This window comes from Triturus cristatus, chromosome 5_2, assembly GCF_964204655.1.
Source record: "Triturus cristatus chromosome 5_2, aTriCri1.1, whole genome shotgun sequence".
Taxonomy (NCBI): Eukaryota; Metazoa; Chordata; class Amphibia; order Caudata; family Salamandridae; genus Triturus; species Triturus cristatus.
In genome coordinates this window covers 428,323,665-428,341,568 of record NC_140588.1, presented here as the reverse complement: position 1 = coordinate 428,341,568, position 17,904 = coordinate 428,323,665, and the positions used below count along the sequence as shown (strand labels likewise).

Below are 17,904 nucleotides of genomic sequence, written 5' to 3'. Positions count from 1 at the left end.
TCTAGTTTGTTGCATAACTTGAGCTTCACTTGTAAATTGTTCACACAACTCTTGATGTTTAATATACACCATTGTTTCATGTAGACCTGGCTTCGTAGCTCCAACTCCTTCTTCTTTTTTTAATTTTTTTATTTTATTTTAATCTGTCCATAGCAGATTTATCTTGGTGTTAATAGTGTTCATTTTGAGTTCAAGTATGGTTCTGGAGTCTGTGACTGCCTGGAACACATCTCTTAGGAAAGGGTTCATCTCTGTTATTTCTCATGTGCCTTTGCCACTCTTCCATTCTATTTAGCGCTTTAGGAAATTCATGGAAATTCCTATACTTGGTTTCTATACACATTGGTTATTTGAACATAATTTTGCTGCTTTTGCGTTCTTGACTTGTCTTTGATTGTTGAGCTGTTCTCTTGCTTCCTAATGCCTTCAGTGCAAAAAAGGTTGCTGCGCAAGAATGAAATTCACATATTAGATCGCGGTAGGAAACGAGGTCGTTACAACGACCGCCTTGTTACCACGCGTGCCTTTTTCAACGCAAGTAGTTTCTACAACTTGCACTAGATGGCGCGCTGGACTTGGGAATAGTATAAATTACTATTCCTACTCCAGTTAGCGCAACATCAGGGAATGTGTTGGATTTTAAAATAAAACACATTCCCTGTTGCACGCCACCTAGTGCAAGTCGTAGAAACGACTTGCGTTGTAAAGGTACGCGTGGTAACGCGGTCGTTGTAACAGCCGCGCTGTTTCTTACCTGCGGGGTAAGAACAGCTTTGTAAACGCGGTTTCCCCTTTCCAACACATCAGGATATACAAACTTTAGCCCACGATAGTGACGTGTTAGTCACAGCAGTGGATGTGATGGTGTCCTGAAGTCTCATGATGAAGGCCAATAAGGGTTAAAAATCTATCACCTGACACCTACCGTAGTCCCTTAATCAGATGGAATCCAACAGTAGTGGCTGTCTAATCTTGATTTAGTTACTTGTGCATAAGAATAGTTTTTTATCACTAACTTGGTTGAATCGATGAAACTGAAAGGCACTATGAAATATAAAGGCATGCAGGTACATTTATTGCTGCCTGTAATAAAAGCTTGTGATGTGTCAAGCTAGCATTTGTATTGACTCTTAAATGCCATGCGTGTGACATACATCTTGTATGTCATCCTGCGACTATGCAAATATTATACTTTGTGATGGGGCGGTTGTCAGTTTCAATCTGAAGCTAAAGATTTTGTGTGTGTGTGTGTGTGTCTGTCCCCTCACCTAATAAACCTATTACATCTTTTGGATTGGTTTCCCATCATTACATATTTGTTCCCAAAACTTGTGTTTCCGATTTTGGATTTCCATAGCTTGTTCTAACTCTATCCTTTCTTAGTGTGATTTAGCTATTCAGCTCTATTTGTGAAATGTCATGAGAACCGTTCAGTTCAAGGTATTTTATTGGTGTGGAAGTTTAGCATATAATTACTTGTTCATTGTTTTTTAGGACACAACCTCCGAGTCTGATATAAAAGAGCATGTGACGAAACATGCATTGCCCTTGGTTGGACACCGAAAACCTTCCAGCGATGCTAAAAGATACACAAAGCGGCCTTTGGTGACTGTTTATTACACTGTTGACTTCAGCTTTGACTTCCGTGTTGGTATGTTCATTCCTTTTGATTACTAAAAGTTTCATTTAAGCGTATTGCCAAAGTTGGACTACATGAATGGAATAAACAGTACGCTTCCTTAAAATTAGCAATATTTAAATTGGCAGTTCTCTAAAGGGTATTTCTTTTTAGCTTGGGGCTATGCAATTTGAAACTAGCATTCTGAGCTATTTCAGTAATAAAAAAAATTCTCTGGGAAGGGGCATTTGCAAAGTTACATGGTCCATGACATACACACCACTTAAATTCTGCCTCTTGCCTGCTGGCCATTGCTGAATGAATGTGTTATTTGTAGAGCGCGCAAACTTTCGCTCTGAGCATCCTGGTGCTATGCTTAAAGAACTATTGATTCCTACAAGTAACAGTTAGATTAGTGAAATAAAGAAGGAACTAGAGGGCCTGAAATAACCAGGTTTCTAGTTCTTTTTTTTTTTAAGTGATACTTCAGAATCCATGGTGCGCATATTGCTGGGAAGTAAATTCCAAGCTTTAGAGCCTAAGACTGCAAAAGACTTTCCACCACGGGATTTTAGTCGAAACTGACGTGGTTTCTAAGGATTCTCAAAAGAGAATCTTAACATTTGTTGGGGCAAATAATGGCAAAACCGGTCATTGAGGAATTTTGGACCACAATGATTGAAAGCTCTGTGGGCAGACCGAAGTAGTTTGAAAAGGATCCTTGTTATGTATTGGGAGCCAGTGCAGCTGATGCGGAGCTTCTCCTGGGCAGTTGTGGGACCAGTCCTGCAGCTGAATTCTGTACCCTCTGAAGTTTGTGGATGATTTGTTTTGAACAACCTGCATACAGACTGTTGCAGTACTCGAATCTTGATTAATGCAAAGGCAACTGTTTTCCTAGTAGCCAAAGGCCAGAGATGAAAAATAAATGTCAATTACTTTGTAAGATTGAAACACATGCTGGCAACCGAGTCCTGTCACTATTTCATAGGGAAAACAGTTGGATTTTCCAAAAAAGAATATTTCGGTCTTGCCGGGATTACATTCGAGATGGTTATCGTGCATCCATTGAATAAGGTCAGTCAAGCAGGTCTTAAATGAATTTTTGTCCCTGGACAGGTTCAGTTGGGTATCGTCCGCATAGGATGTAGTGGCGATCCCGTATGAGGAAATTAGGAAGATCATTGGAGCCTTCTAGAGATTATAAAGAGCCAGGCTCAAAGAAGAGCCCTGTGGTACTGCTATAGTGGATTTTCCTTTTGGTTACACATTGTCCGATGGCGACCCTTTTGCCTTCTATTAGTCAGAAAGGATTTTAGCCAGGCTAAAGCTATGTGCTAAATTCCAATGTTATGGATCCACTTCATTAAAATGGCATTGGAGATGGTGTCAAATGCCGCGAATAGGTCCAACAGAGTCCACACTGCATTATTTCTGGAGTCTAAAGTCCATTTTAATTGTATCTGAGACTGCAAGGAGTGCTTATTCTGTGGGATGTTTGGGCCTGGAACCTGATTGCTGTGTATGAAGTAGATTGGAATTTTCTAGACAGGTCGACAGTAGTTCGTTAACTTGTTCCAAGACCTTACTAAGCATTGGGAGGAGAGAAATGGGCCTTAGGTTAGAGAGGATGGTCTGATCTGCCAAGGGTTTCCTCTGTAATGGCTTGACCATTGCCAGTTTCCACTCAGCAGGGATTGTTGCTTCTTCTATTCAGATGCTGATTATGTGGTTGATGACCGGATTTACCACTTGACTGGCTGCATGTAGTATGGAAGGGGGGCATGGGTCAAGTGGCGAACCTGATTTGCATGTCAGGACAAATTACCGAGAGTGCTAATGAGACCATCTGAAACTTGGGGTAATCCCGACTTTAGGGTACATGTACTGTTAGGTGCAGGCAGATCGGTTGATGAGATGGTACTTGGAGTTGGGCTAAACTCTGCTGAATAGCGGAGATTTTATCTTCAAAAATGTCTTCGATTTGGTTACAGAGAGGCTGGGAGGGGGTCATTTCCTGAGTGAGAGCTCTAGGTTGGAGAAAGGATTTAGTCTCATTGAAATTCAGAGCAAGTTTCGATTTTAGAGGTGTAGTGGCATTTTGTTTGCTTCTAAAATACATTTGTGGTATGTCTTTTGGGCCATCCTGAACTGGACAAGATCGTGTAGTCTGTAAGCTTGACGACATTGGCATTCTCAATTTTTACTGTTAATTTTCAACTGAGCTAAAGCAGGGGAGAACCATGAAGCTCAAACTCTAAAAACAGACTAGCTGCTATGAAGAGAACCATCAGTAATTAAATTGCTTCCCAGTACTCCAACAGAGTGTATAATTTTACAGTGTTTGCCTTTGACTCTTTAATCATTGCCCCGTGCTGCATAGGAGGAGAAAGAGGCATACATGTTTTCAAAAAGAGCACACTGTCTGCAGTGCTGCTTGTCTCAGGAGAGAAAGATTTTGAGCCCCTCGATCCAACTACCAATTTGCGAATTTGTTTGGTGAGGGGTGACATCTAAACCCAGATGGTGGGGCGCTGCTCTATTTTAATATAGAAGTGTGGACACACCTACACCCTTGTGATGTGTTTTCCAGTGGAGGTGTTTAATTCTTACTCGTTATTTGATTTGTTGACTGATTGTTGCAGGACAGGATTTGTGATATGGTGTTTTATATTTTCAGCCACTCAGTATTGGCGAAGCAAGGTTTTGGAGGTAGCCAAGGACTTTCCAGAATACACCTTTGCCATTGCCAATGAGGAGGACTATTCCAGTGAGCTGAATGACCTGGGTCTGAGTGATAGCGGCGAAGAGGTTAATGTTGGTCTTTTGGATGCAAGCGGCAAGAAATATGCCATGGAGCCGGAGGAATTCGATTCTGAGGTTCTAAGAGAGTTCATTTTGTCATTCAAAAAAGGTAAGCCTATTTCAATCTTCTATGGATGCTATTTCGGTTATGCATGGAGTTTCATTTTGTGTCTGCATGCACGTGAAAACCAACTAGTGAATATGGCATACTTTACCTTTCTGTTGTCGTAGAACAGTTGGTTTTCTGTCCAAATTGTGTTCTTTGTATTCAAGGAAGTGTGTGCCAGGTTTCCTCAGTGTAAGGGTTATTTAGTTGAAATGTAATCTAGCATACCTTTTTATTTGTTTTCTTTTTTGCACTTATAATGTAAAAACGTGTATGTAACATGCACATTGATGGTAATTACTAAGTAATCAGTACATTAGTCCATGCTTAATTTGAGCCGGTGCTTAATTCTCAACCCCAGCACTAATGATCACATGGTGGCGCTGTCTGTCTAATTTTGAGATGAACACAAAAACAGCATTTAATAATTTAAGCCACTTTAAAAATGAATAATGCCTGCCACTCACGCCATCCTTATAACTTTGTGTGGCCTGGAATGGCCTGAATTGTCACACTTGTAAGAGTGCGATGTCACCGTTAGCCCTGCCGGGGCAATGGGTGGCGCGTGCTGCACTGGCCTCTTCAGAAGGGCCCTGGCACTTATGGTTTTTCATAAATTAAGCACTGATTACAGTAATAATACTTAAATGACATGTTTATGCTGTGTAGATTCTTTGTACATACATAAACGTTACTGCATACTCTTATACAAAATGGGCTATGTAAGCATAAGAAAAAATGTAATCTGTATTCAATAATCCAGTATTCATTTACATTAATCTTGTAGCATTACTTAAAAAATCTGTACCCAGTTACAAAGATAGACAAATGTGAGCGGTAACAAATTGAAAATGAATGGGGTCAGTCACTCATGACAGCCATCCACGGCTAACACAATCCTGAAAGGTCAAGGGCCAAAACAAATTAACAAACTATCCATAATGCCAGAATTGGTTGGGTTCTGGAAATTAATACTGCAAGTACAACTGCTTCATTTGAAGTATTGAAACAATAGGTGCAGAACTCTCAGGAGGAATAAGATTTGTCGACATCATTCTTAGTCAAATACTATTTGACTAAGTTTCTAGTTTGTATTACCTATGTCCACCACCAGAAACATGTTTTTGTTTATTTGGACCTTTTTGTGGCACCTTGACTTTACAGCACTTTAAAACTAGTCCGTTTACTTCTAGATTGTGGGATGAGGAGTGTTTTCAAATATGTCTTGCATAGCTCCTTCTGAATTGTCCATGATGGTTATAACTTCATGTTAATGTTTGTACTTGCACCTTCATTAATTATGTGGTAATTTCGTCGGAGGTTTATAACTGTTTCATAGTGTTTGGTTCTTCATGCTGCTCCTTCCAACAAATTCCTTATCTTTTGAAATATCACCAAGCTTCTGACTATATCTGTAAATTTCCATAAATATAAGCACATTAACCTAAGAATGCTCCACGCTTGCAGAGATGTGGAAGTGTGCCCACTGGCAATAATACTGTGGCCCCGTAAAGGTAATGCTTCAGAGGCATCACCTTAGTCACGTTTTCTGCGTGCCACAGACTCGTATTATGTTGCCGCCTGACTTCTCAAAGATTTTTTTTTTATTATTTTCATCTAATCTTCTATTTTTCCCTCATTTTAAAAACATAACCACCTACAGCAGGATTTTAAATCCAGCACAACATGCTAGCATTGATCAGTCTGTCTGATCTCCATCAGTGCTCCATATGATGCTTGAGGTGGTGTCACAACACAAGCCTATCCCCAAAGGGAATTGGTAGAAATGAAGGTTATGTAGACAGCCAGAGGTCCCTGCTTTTCCAGGGATGAGATGAAAAGCCTAAAAGCTATTCTTCTGTTACAGCTAATGTGGCCTCTAAATGTGGGCTCTAAATTTGTCTAACCTCTATAAAGCAGAAAATTGGGCGGAGCTAGCATCATAGCTGCTAGGTGACCTCTTTGTGGGTCTCTTCTCGTGGTGAAGATCTTATTGTTCCACAGTTAAAGCTGTTTTGTTCCCCCTTGGCATGAAATTGTGGATACTTCTAATTGTACAGTCAAACATCTAATGATATTTCAAAAGTTGAGGAGCAAAAAACTTTCCTGGAAGTGTTCTTTTTTCTCACATGCTATTATAACCCAAGAGTCTGAGAATAGCAGTGAGTCAGAGAATCGTAGTCTTGCGTAATAAAATCATGACACTACACTCTTGAATCTTGCTTCATTTGCTACCTTCTTGCCCCCCCCCCCCCCCTCCCCCATGTTACAGAAAATATGTTTGGCATGTGTGGCTGTAAATACACATGCTTAGCATAAGTCTGCCATTTAGTGTTGAGCTACTCATAAGTGTGCAAGTTGTTTTTCTTCAAAGAAGTCTTTAGATTCACAAGGTGTAGTGACTCCTCCTCTTGCTTGCAATACGCTTTGTCCTAGACTCCATTGGTAGATTGTTTTTTCCATTATCAGGTGCCATTGTGTACTCGTGCTCTGTCTCAACATCATCGAAAAACTAGCATTTGGGCCTCTAACGTTGGTATTCTTATTGATTGAGGCTACTTATAGTATACATTGATTGCCTATCGATGCTGACGCGCTCCAGCCAACCAAGGTCCGGAGATCTTTCTGATTCTTCTCTTCCGGGTACCATTCACGTTATGCCTAGCTGTTGATGGAGTGGACACCTTTTCGTTTTTGCCCATGCTGCTACACCAAGTTTCAACACACCGACCAACACCTGGTTTGTAACTTGTGCTTGTCACCAGATCCTCGGGAATCCCATCTGTGAAGCGTGTAAGTGCTTCTAATCAAACAACATACTGCAAGATCGCCATGCAAGACGACTCAATGTCCAGACAAACAGCTGATGACACTCTAGACATTTTTGGATCCGAATAACACCACACGGTACAAGCTCAAACCTCCTCAGCGGATGAGGGATCCTACTTGCACTCTGGCCTTCCCCATTCCTCCCTAAGGGCGACTTCCTTTACATCTGAACGTTACCATAAAAGGATGCTAGAGCCACCCCACTTCCTGTTCCTTTCCCAAGCCACACAATACATGAAGCCAAAAAAGGGAAGAGAGGGATGAAAAAACAGATGTGGCAAGGAAGTGCTGGACTCTGAGTAATGAAGATTGCCGATAAGTAACTGGGGCATTCCCTCCTTGTCAGTCTTCCTCGCCGGAAGATTGCTTAGTGAGCTAATGTCAAAGCTGTACTCGGCTTCATGACCAAAACAAAGTACATCAGAAATCGATCTGCCTGTAACACACAATTATTTAATCCAAAACCTGAATGACCAATGATCACCAGTATACACAGTTCATCATAATACAGGTTAACAGCTAGTGCCTGCCGTAAACCTGACGATAAAAATCAACTCCTACCCCCCCCCCCCCCCCCAACACCACCCGATAATGATACATAAATGTGTGCGGAAGCTTATGTGGCTGCATTGCATATGACTTCTATAGCAATCCCTTGAAAAGATGCCAAAGACACCAAAATATTACTACATTGCACTTGGTTTCCTACCTCTGTCCCGTAAGCAGCATAGCCTGCATAATCCAGCAACTCACCTTAGAGTTGGAAGGCTTAAGACCATTCTTAACAGAATCAAAGATCACAAATAAGCCGTTAGCCTTCTGAAAGCTCTTCGTCCTCTCTAAATATAACACTGCTTCACATCCAAACATTTAAGCCCGCTTCCTCCTCAGTCCACGGTTCTGGACATAATGCTGGAAGCACCACCTCCCTGGGCCTGTTTGTCAAAGACAAAACCTTGGGTAAAACTGCAAGATCAGACCTTAAAACAATCTTATCCAGTCAAACCTCCAAAAAAGGTGGGGGGCCTGAGAAATAAACCCTACTCTCCCATTCTCCTTGCCGACACAATTGGCGCAAGAAATACCACTTTCAGGGTCAAAAGCTTAAGGTCCACTTATGCCAGTGGCTCAAACGGCAGAGCTTGAAGTTCCTGCAACATCAAGGGGAGATCCCAAGCTAGGTCTTTGCAGAAAGAAACTATGCATCAATCTGGAAACTAACTGATCCAAATGTGGGCTTCTGAAAGACTTTAAAGCCACCCATTGTGCCCATATCGTGGACAAAGCCAACCTCAATGTGAATCCATCTGATAAAAAAATCTAATACCTTCACTGGTTCAACTGACCCAGAGTTCAGACCTATCTCCATACACCATCTGGAAAAGGTACCTCAATACATAGAATAAGACTGCAGGGTCGCCGGGAGTTCTGAATTAATTCCACCACTCCCGCAGAACAACCTCTAGCCAACAGATTCACCCTCTCAACAGCCTGTCCTGAAGGTGTAACCTCTGCTACTTTTCTACCTGAAGAGGAGGCCCCTTCAGTGGATAGGGATGGTCTGCAATTACCCAATGTGCCTGCGCTGCTAGTCGTCCGAAGAGGATACCATGGTCTCTTGATCCACCACGATGCCTCTAAAAGCACCCAGACCTTGTCCTGTCTGATTTTGTGGAATATGCTAGCAATCCATGGAATCAGTGGGAATACATATAGAAGTTCCCCCATCTGTTATTGCATCCATCTTACATGCCGCTGGACAAGGAACAATTGTGCAGAAGCGTGGAAGGAGTGCATTTTCCCTACCTGCAAACCGATCCCCAGTTGGATACCCAAACTTCCTCCGTAACAGTTGGAACACCTCCTTTGTCAATGAAATCACGCTCTTCGCCCATGACACTATCTCTTGAGTCAGAATCCACAGGGGCTGCCACCTGCAACACCCCCCTGGTGATTCAAATACCCATCACGACCTGATTGGCCATCCAGACCTGAACATGATGACCGCTGAGGTACAATACAAACTCCAGACAGGCCAACTGGACTGCCTTCACCTCCCTGTAGTTCAATGAGCAACCAGTCTGCAGACAGTCTAATTTCCTCTGTACTGAACAAGAATCCAAGGTTGCTCCCCACCCCAACTTGCTGGCATCCGTAGTAACCACTCAAGAGGGAGTCACATGAAATGGAGGTCCTCTGGATGGGTGGTTGTTGTCCAACCACCACTCGAAGGAACCCCTGATCTGAGGAGCATGTGGACTAGTGCGCCAGCAGATGGTTGATCGGGGGGGGGGGTGCTACATGTGCAAACGTGCCTATGTTAAAACCTTGCTCGCTGCTGCCGTCCACCCCTGTAACCTCATACTGCAACCGATTCCTGACTGAGCAGACTCCCCATTTCCTTCATATTTTCTCTTCTCTCCACTGTAAGAAAGACCTGTCCCATGACCATGTCCAGGTGACCCCCTTATGCCCCACCATCTGACTACTGAGACTGGGATTTATGTGCGAAAAACTCCCCGGCCGTTTCCTCTTCTACGATAGTTGACTGTCCCTAAAAGCAGTTGACTGACCAAAAGCTCTCTCTCCTCCAAAGAACCTACCCTTCAATGGCCTATCCCGGGGCTAACACTTTCTTGTCCTCAACCGACTTCACCATTTCCTCCAATGTTCTCCAAATAATTTAACCCCTGAAAAATGGATCTTCATCAGCAACACTTTCTGTGCAGTGTCCGCTTTCCAGTTCCAGTCTCCTGGCCTGAAAAGCAGCGCCTGCAAATGCCGCAGCTGTCCCAAGGTAAAAAGATATGTCCGACAACATCCTGGTCTGTTGCTTCATGATTGCAAAAGTTGTCTTAATATCCTCCCCTTGCTCCATCAGTTCTGCCAGATTCGGATAGTCCTTTAAAAATGACTGAATTGTGTAAGACCAATATGGAGAAGATCTAATGGAGAATTTGGCGGCAAGATCACTTAGCTACCGCCTCAACCCTTTTGTCCACAGGATTTGACGGGGAGGCATCCTCTGAACAAATAGCCTCTTGGGACAATAGCCCTGCCATTAATGAGTACACTTTTATTGAAAGAGAAAGTTCTTTTGCAAACTCGTGTATGGCATATCTTTGACAAATGACACGGAAATGCAGCCTTATCACTGTCCTGCCACTCATTCTCCATCACCTTCTTAATCGAAGTGTGCATAGGTAGGGACTCTGGCTCCCTTCGCTGAAATTGCATGAAGAAATCCTCAGATTGCTTTGACATTTGAGGCACTGTAAAACCCATATTGTGTTAGATATGATGCAAGACCTCCTTGAACTCTTGCCCTTGCACATATCTGCCTCTTAAAACTTCCTTCTTACCGTCTGGGCTGCCTCTTAGAGGATGGCCCCTCTCGCTCATGAAATGTTGCACCCACTGCAGCTAGAATCATCCGCTAAATGGCCAGCAATGTAGGTGTCTCAGGCTGATTCTACACCTCTCTGCTAGGACCGAGTTCATCCTTCCCGCTACAAGCAGATCCACTTGCCTGTATCACTATACCAATAATTTCCTCTACAAAACAGATTTCTAGATGCAAGTTTATATAGTTGCTCAACAATGAGTGCAGCGGGAATCTCTTCAGTCTCTGCCTGCGGCGCCAACACTTAGCCTTCTGCAGCTCTCTTCCACAGTCCCTACATCGCGGTGATCTGATTTCAATGCGGGCCTGTGACACTGCCACTCAGTCATCTGCAGTGCTGCTTACCTTTGATCCTGCGCTCACTGCTTTCCACTGGAAGCACTCAACACTAGTTGCGCCTGACAGCCACTAGAGCCCACTAGAGTGCAGGGCTTCATGCCACCAGTAAGTGCGGTCTATCGTCTGGCCTTTTTCATATCAATGCTTTCCACATCAATAAAAGTTAGAACCCAATGCTGGACTTCCAACTGGGTTACTAGGGCCCACTAAAGCGTGACCTTACCCAAGTGACCTGAATCTTGCTTGAAGATTCTGCAAAGCAGAACAAAAATTTAAAAAGCAGGAAGTGGGGTGTGTTGAGCCTTTTATGGTAAAGGTCAGTGGTAAAGTAAGTTGGCCATATTAGGGACGGATGGGGAAGACTAGAGCCCTAAATTTGCTTGGAGGGTTCTATGGGGTGAGATAAAGCTCATTGCGCGATTCTTGTGGCGAAGAAGATTGACGAGGAAGTAATGATTTCGTGCAGGCAAGTAGCAGTAGAACATGATATTTTGAAGACTTTACCCCAATGTGTTACCATTGCATGCCTGCTATACATGGATAGTGGCAATAACCTTCTCGAACAGTCTTATCAGCGTTCTGATTGTTGAGCCATTTACTTTGACTTCAAGGTACATTTGCGGTGGACCAGCATAAGTATTGTTTATGCACGAATGCTCATATAGCCTGCGTGCATTTTGATATGTTTTGTTTGTGTGATGTTAACATGATCATTGATTGGTATCTGTTTGGCCTGAGATGGTCCCTTAACCCTCTCTATGTAATGTCACCAGTAAAAACTATAGCTCCCAGTTCGCAATGCGTTTTGCAGTAAACCTCTAAACATTACATTATATTGTCTATAGCTATTTCATTAAAATCCTGTAATGCAAATGTCTCTTACAAGCTTGGCCTTCACAATAATATGTCTTATTAATTAATTTAACAGGAAAGTTGACCCCTATCGTGAAGTCCCAGCCAGTGCCAAAGAACAACAAAGCAGCGGTCAAAGTCGTAGTTGGGAAGACTTTTGATCAAATTGTCATGGATCCAAAGAAAGATGTGCTTCTAGAATTTTACGCCCCATGGTGTGGCCATTGCAAGTCCTTGGAACCCATCTACACAGAACTGGCTAAAAAATACAAAAATGAAGAAAGCCTGATCATTGCCAAAATGGATGCTACTGCCAACGATATTCCCAATGACCGATACAAAGCGGAAGGGTTTCCCACAATTTATTTTTCCCCAAGAAACAAGAAGGAAAATCCTATTAAGTTTGAAGGCGGCCAGCGAGATCTTGAGACTTTGAGTAAATTTGTGGAGGAGCATGCCACCAAACTCAGCAGACGCAAAGAGGAGCTTTGAGGGAATACAGGCATTGCGTTTATTTGTAGTTGATGCACATTGCTAAGGAGATTATTGGGACTGATTTGTGCAATTCTGGCCAAATGTGAGGGCTTTGCAGTACTTTGTTATGAAGTTGCAGTATCCAATGCTTCTGACCTGATATCTTCATGGACCTTGATGAATGTCTCTCACTGTTACCAATGTTTGATCTATTAAGGCAAAAAACGATGATTTTTCTCTAGTTTTTTTGTCCTTGTTTTGAAAGTTTCATGTTGTTGATTTTCCAAAGGTTACACTGCTTACCACAGAGGTATATTTTGGTAACAATCGTTTTTTAAGTAAAAGGAAAAAAAGGAAAGTACATTTGTCTCGTTTGCTTCTGTCGTTCAGCTTATCTTAATTTGTTTGTGGTGATGTTGCCTCCTTGTATAAATCGGTTTTGTTTTCTTTCAATTCATAATTTATTTTACCTTCATAATTCATAAAACGCAATACATTATGCAAGTAAGATTAATATTTTTTTTATATCCCTTTTTTATTGACCAACCAGAAGGGAAAAAATGAACTGGAAGAAAGTCGCAAAGAGTTAAGCCTTACCACGAAAATAAAATGTCACTCAGTGGTTCTATGGCATACCTACTGTGAAGGAATACTTCTCAAACACTCCTTTTGATTCCATCTCGTCTGCCCCATTTGGGTCCCTCTACCTATAAAGTGTAAAAAAAGCAGTTTTGAGGTTCGTTGGATATAAAATAGATTTCTGTGCACTGGAAAATAAACTGCAAGACTCTCAGACTCTTCAGAACGAGCCAGCCTCATGATTCAAATCACAGGTTGATTGTTGATTTTTCCAGTGCTGGGATCTGCTGTTGCTTTGAACTCACTAAACGGCCTGTTGGCATTTTGGCCGCATCTGCATTTTAAGTGGTAAAATGCCAAAGGCCTTTGGCATATTCCAGTTCTACAGTCTCTCAAACCCAATTCTTCTGGTTTCATGTAAAATATTTTGAAGCAGTATGATGAGATGCAAGAACAGCACAATTATGTAGTCCAGTTGTCTGCTGAATACTTCACAGACCTGTTTGGATATCAACCCCAAAAACATTTCCATTCTCCCTGCCTATCGTACTAGCCCGTTTGTCTGAACATGATCATCTCCTCCCTAATGACCATGTCCAAAAAAATCCTTCAGCCGGCACACGAGTCCCTTGGTGCCCATGGCCTCCCACTTGAACTTCCCGAAAGCTGTTAATGGTTTAGAGCCTGCATCCCTACTGGAATGGTGGAACACCCAGTGCTGGATCTGGAGGTATTGCGATCTCTCCAGCTACTATACTTGTAGCTCCAATTTGTACTGGTCGCATGTTCAATGTGTCTTCCTTGAAACATGTCTGCCAATATTCAAAAGTCTTCTCCAGGCTCTCAAATACTTCAATGTCTCCCTGCCCTTTGCAGGAGAGGTATGCGAGTTGAAGGTTGTGGGGTAGGGCAAAAAGGTAGCGAGTCTAGTTTTACCATTGATCCTAATGCAGCTCTCATCACCATTTTGTGACTTAGTTAATGTACAGATGTTTAGTTCTCACCCCCTTGGGAAGCCACACAAGGTCCCTCAAAGCCATCCCACCATTTCCTGGTCTAAGTGGACCCTCACCTTATTTCATAAGGCACTGTTCCTTAAGTATTTGTAACTCTGCCACTTCGGATGTTGCAGCACTCCAAGCTTTCTCTGGGTTTGAATACATTGGGGAAGCCTGAGATCTGATCTTATGAATGGTGTCACATGTTTATTTTGAATCCTGATACTGTTTTAAATCTCTGTGTTCCATGTAGGGGAGGGGGCTATTGATGCTGCTGTGTCTGCTAAATATTTTCCTCCTACCTAATGAAGCAACTCATCAAAGGGATCCCTTGATGGATTGCATAGAACTAATTCCAACTGACAATGTTTTTGTAGATAATAGATAGAAGGGTGATGCAGGAGAACCCGATCTACTGCCCCTCTCCAATGCAACCCTCTAAGGTCTCTGTCCATTTACCCTTATTCTATGTGCTGGTGACTAATCAACATGGTTCAGCTTTTCATGTGCAAATCCGTGGCTGTTCTAGTCAAGGTGGTCCTAAAGAAGCCCTAGCTCACTCTACCAAACACCTTTTCAGTATTGAGCATTACTACAAGGGTTGGGACTTTTTTCAAATGTGCTGTCTGAGTCACTTTTCTGACATTGTCCCGCACATTTCCATTCATTGTCCATCCTGCTCATCCACATCTGTAAGCATGCATAACCCTGTCCAGACTGTTCGACTGTACCTTGTTGAACAATTGCGTATCTGTATGCTACACTTATAGGGCGGTAAAAAGGGGGAAGTATCCACTTCCTTCATTGTGCCTGTGATACTGTTACAGTAGACGATAAATTGAACATTCTGGCACTTTAACTACCTTTTGTAAGACAGCCATATCACCACCAGGCCCGTTGTTTTGAGGTTTAGTGAGCTCACGTACTTCTCTATCGCTGCTATAAAATCAGGGTGTGAAGGTTCCATTGGTGCAGCAGGTGCTGTGGCATCAGACCTTGTGAGGCCCACTGAACCCTTATTTTGGCTGTATTTGATTATTCAAACAGCAGCCAGACCATTTCTTCCCTTGCACTACGGCCTATGACACCTTGGCTACTCTACTATATAAGTTCCATTGCTAGTGAGTCCGATAATTCTGGCATTTTTTGTTGGGTAAATCTTGCTAGAGCGGTTTATCTGTCCTATGCTGTATGGCTCTTGGTAGAATGAGTGGATGGTTCATTCAGAAAGATTTATCGTCCTAATTTTCTGTGCCCCATTTGGTGTGTCCATATTGTAAGTGCCAGCAAATTACTGGGGGGTTTTTTCTCATAAAAAGTAATGTTTAGCCCGGTGTTTCCCAAACTATGGATTGGTCGACAGCCGATTTTTGGTGGGTCATTAAAGTCCAAGCAATAAATAAAGATGCCTTTAAATTCTGTATTTATCTCGTCATATTTGTTAAGTTTCAATGACGGGGGTCAAATGTCCGGGCATGTCTTCTGGCAAATTGCTGCTTATGTTTTTTAATATGGGGACTGGTTTTAACAACACTTCTCACTTTGCAGTCAGAGAAAGTAAAGTGAATTATGTGAGTCTTTCTTGGGTACATAGACTTGCAGGAAAGGATGTCCTTTTTTGTAACATACAAAAAACGAAATGCACTTTACACATTAAGAAGATCGGAAAGCAAAAATGAAGTACATTTTTTTTGTAATTAAGTGTGATGGAAGCAAAAAAGTTAATAGGATCAAAACAAATCTAGACTCTTTCTTGGTGATGTGCAAATGATAGTCACTGAAACTCAATTTCCACACATTTGTGTGCAATATCATTTTATACAGTTTTACAGATAAAACTACGTCTTTGCAAATTAAGTGGACATTTCAATGGAACATGTGCTGTCTGTAAATGATAGTGCGCTACCACACAATGCTTTAGTTACTTTAAAACATCGCCTGCTTCATGTTCATTAAAGCTAGGTGGGTAGCAACAAGTTTGTCATGCTAAAAAGAGGGTCTCGGTTCTGAAAAGTTTGTTCTACGTATTGCAGGTGATGTAGACTCTCCCCGCCCTGATCGTGGCCCTGTAGAAGTTTGGGTAAGTGTCCGGCCTGGCGGTCAATTGTCGCAAATAGGGCCTGTTCCCCATGTGGCCGGTTCCTGAACTGCAACGGGGCGGGACTAAGCACTAGACTGGCCTGGCATTATAACTCGTTCAAATACCTAGGTGTGCAAATATACCATGCATAGGTGGGCATCTTAGATCGTAACAGCACACTGTCGGACATGATATGGGCTGGTGCAGGAAGAGGGCTGTGCTCTACAAAATCCAGTGCTCCCTGCAGGAACGTGTCCTGGTTACTGCACACTATGAACTGTACTATGCTTCTGCACAGCTCCAGTAGCTGATGCGCAGACTTGCGACTGAGCCCAGAGCTAACAGAAGGGAAGGAAGTACTAAGAGGCGACTCATTCCCGGTGTGGCTGCTAGCCCCAAGTGATCAGTCATGGTGGGAGGCTGCACTCATGACTGTGGTGGGACACTGCTGGAGTAAGTGCCATCCCCCGTGTGGACTACCACCCCTTTATGCCCCAACACGACATGTGGGCATACCCCAAGTTGCGTGCCTTCGGATGACTGCGTGAGGTGGAGAGCTAACAATGGCCCTGGGTGACACATGTCGGGAACCAGTATGCGGATGGGATGCTGCATGCATTCCAGTGCCGTCTGGATACATACAGTGAAACGAGGGAACTACTTTCTCATGTATGATGCCATAGCACATGCGGTCAGGCAGTGGCGGCTGGTGACATTTGAAAGTGGTAAGACTTAAACGCTGTGCAAGACTTTTAAATAGTTAGCAATGTGAACGAGTTCAATGGACAAACCTGGGGTCCAAAGTGAGTCCCTTTCCCAAGAAAGAAATTAAAAAAATTAGCAAATGGTGCATTTTAAAGCAAATGAATAGCGATAAAGCAATGCTTATAAAGCAGTGGGAATGTATAGTCTTGCAATATTAAACACATTAAAAAAATACCCCATATCTACCTGAATTAATACTTTCAACAGTTACCGTAATGTGTAAATTGTACAGCATGAGAACTTTAGCCCTTTTAAATGTATACTTGCCCAGTGTCTTGCACTGCATGCAGCATTAACTTTGGAAAAATATGCTCTAACCAGACTTCGAGAAGCACCCACAGCTGCTGGCTGCAAACAGTCATATAGAAATATGTGCAGACAGGTCTTTAAGTGGGATGAAAAAAGTGGGGGCTCTCTATAAAGGAACATGTCATAAATTTCTGTGATTTCCATAGTGTGCCACCTGACTGGTATTTTGGTTTCTCTCTGAGAAGTAATTGTATCCAGATAAATGACACCACAACTGACATACACCTAAAGCCTGTCTGTACGATTGGCTTTGTTAATGGCTGTTGGCTGTTAAAGATAAAGGAGTAACATTTTGTTATAAATAATTAACATTGGAAATGTTTCATTTCTGAAACTGAATTAAACAGCATTGAGGCCTGAGGAAGGAGTTTTTGCCTTCAGTTAAGTGTGCTTTGTTAGATATGTATCTTCTTTTATTCTGCATATGTTGTCTATTTGCACATCTTCAACCACCTCTTTCCTCTTCAGCATCTGCCTTTCACTCTTCCCCGAATGCACTGCCTCACATCTGTCACTTCACCACCTCCAAACATACACTGCACTCCCTCAAATGTAAGCACTTTAATTTCTCTTACTTTTGCCTTGCAAATATTTTGACATCTGTGTACTCCCTTCACACAATCCAGAGTTTCAGTTGGAAATGGAGTACATAAACTTTGTTCTGTGTGCTATACAGAGAGGCCAACCCACTGACAAGCACTTGTTTTAGCTTCAACCTAAGCGCCGGCATGTACTGTAGTAGGTCGG

General features: G+C 42.5%; 1 protein-coding gene across 1 annotated transcript in view; it reads left to right on the top strand.

Annotated features, from left to right (window-relative positions):
- The window catches only part of PDIA4 (protein disulfide isomerase family A member 4), an 89,321-nt gene extending 76,534 nt beyond the window's left edge, over window positions 1-12,787 (top strand). Inside the window, exons 8-10 of the mRNA XM_085607368.1 lie at window positions 1,495-1,651; window positions 4,299-4,532; window positions 12,029-12,787. Of these exons, the coding sequence (XP_085463494.1) occupies window positions 1,495-1,651; window positions 4,299-4,532; window positions 12,029-12,444 (807 nt within the window). The 3' untranslated portion in view covers window positions 12,445-12,787. The remainder of the gene's footprint in view (window positions 1-1,494; window positions 1,652-4,298; window positions 4,533-12,028) is intronic.
- The last annotated feature ends 5,117 nt before the right edge of the window (window positions 12,788-17,904 follow it).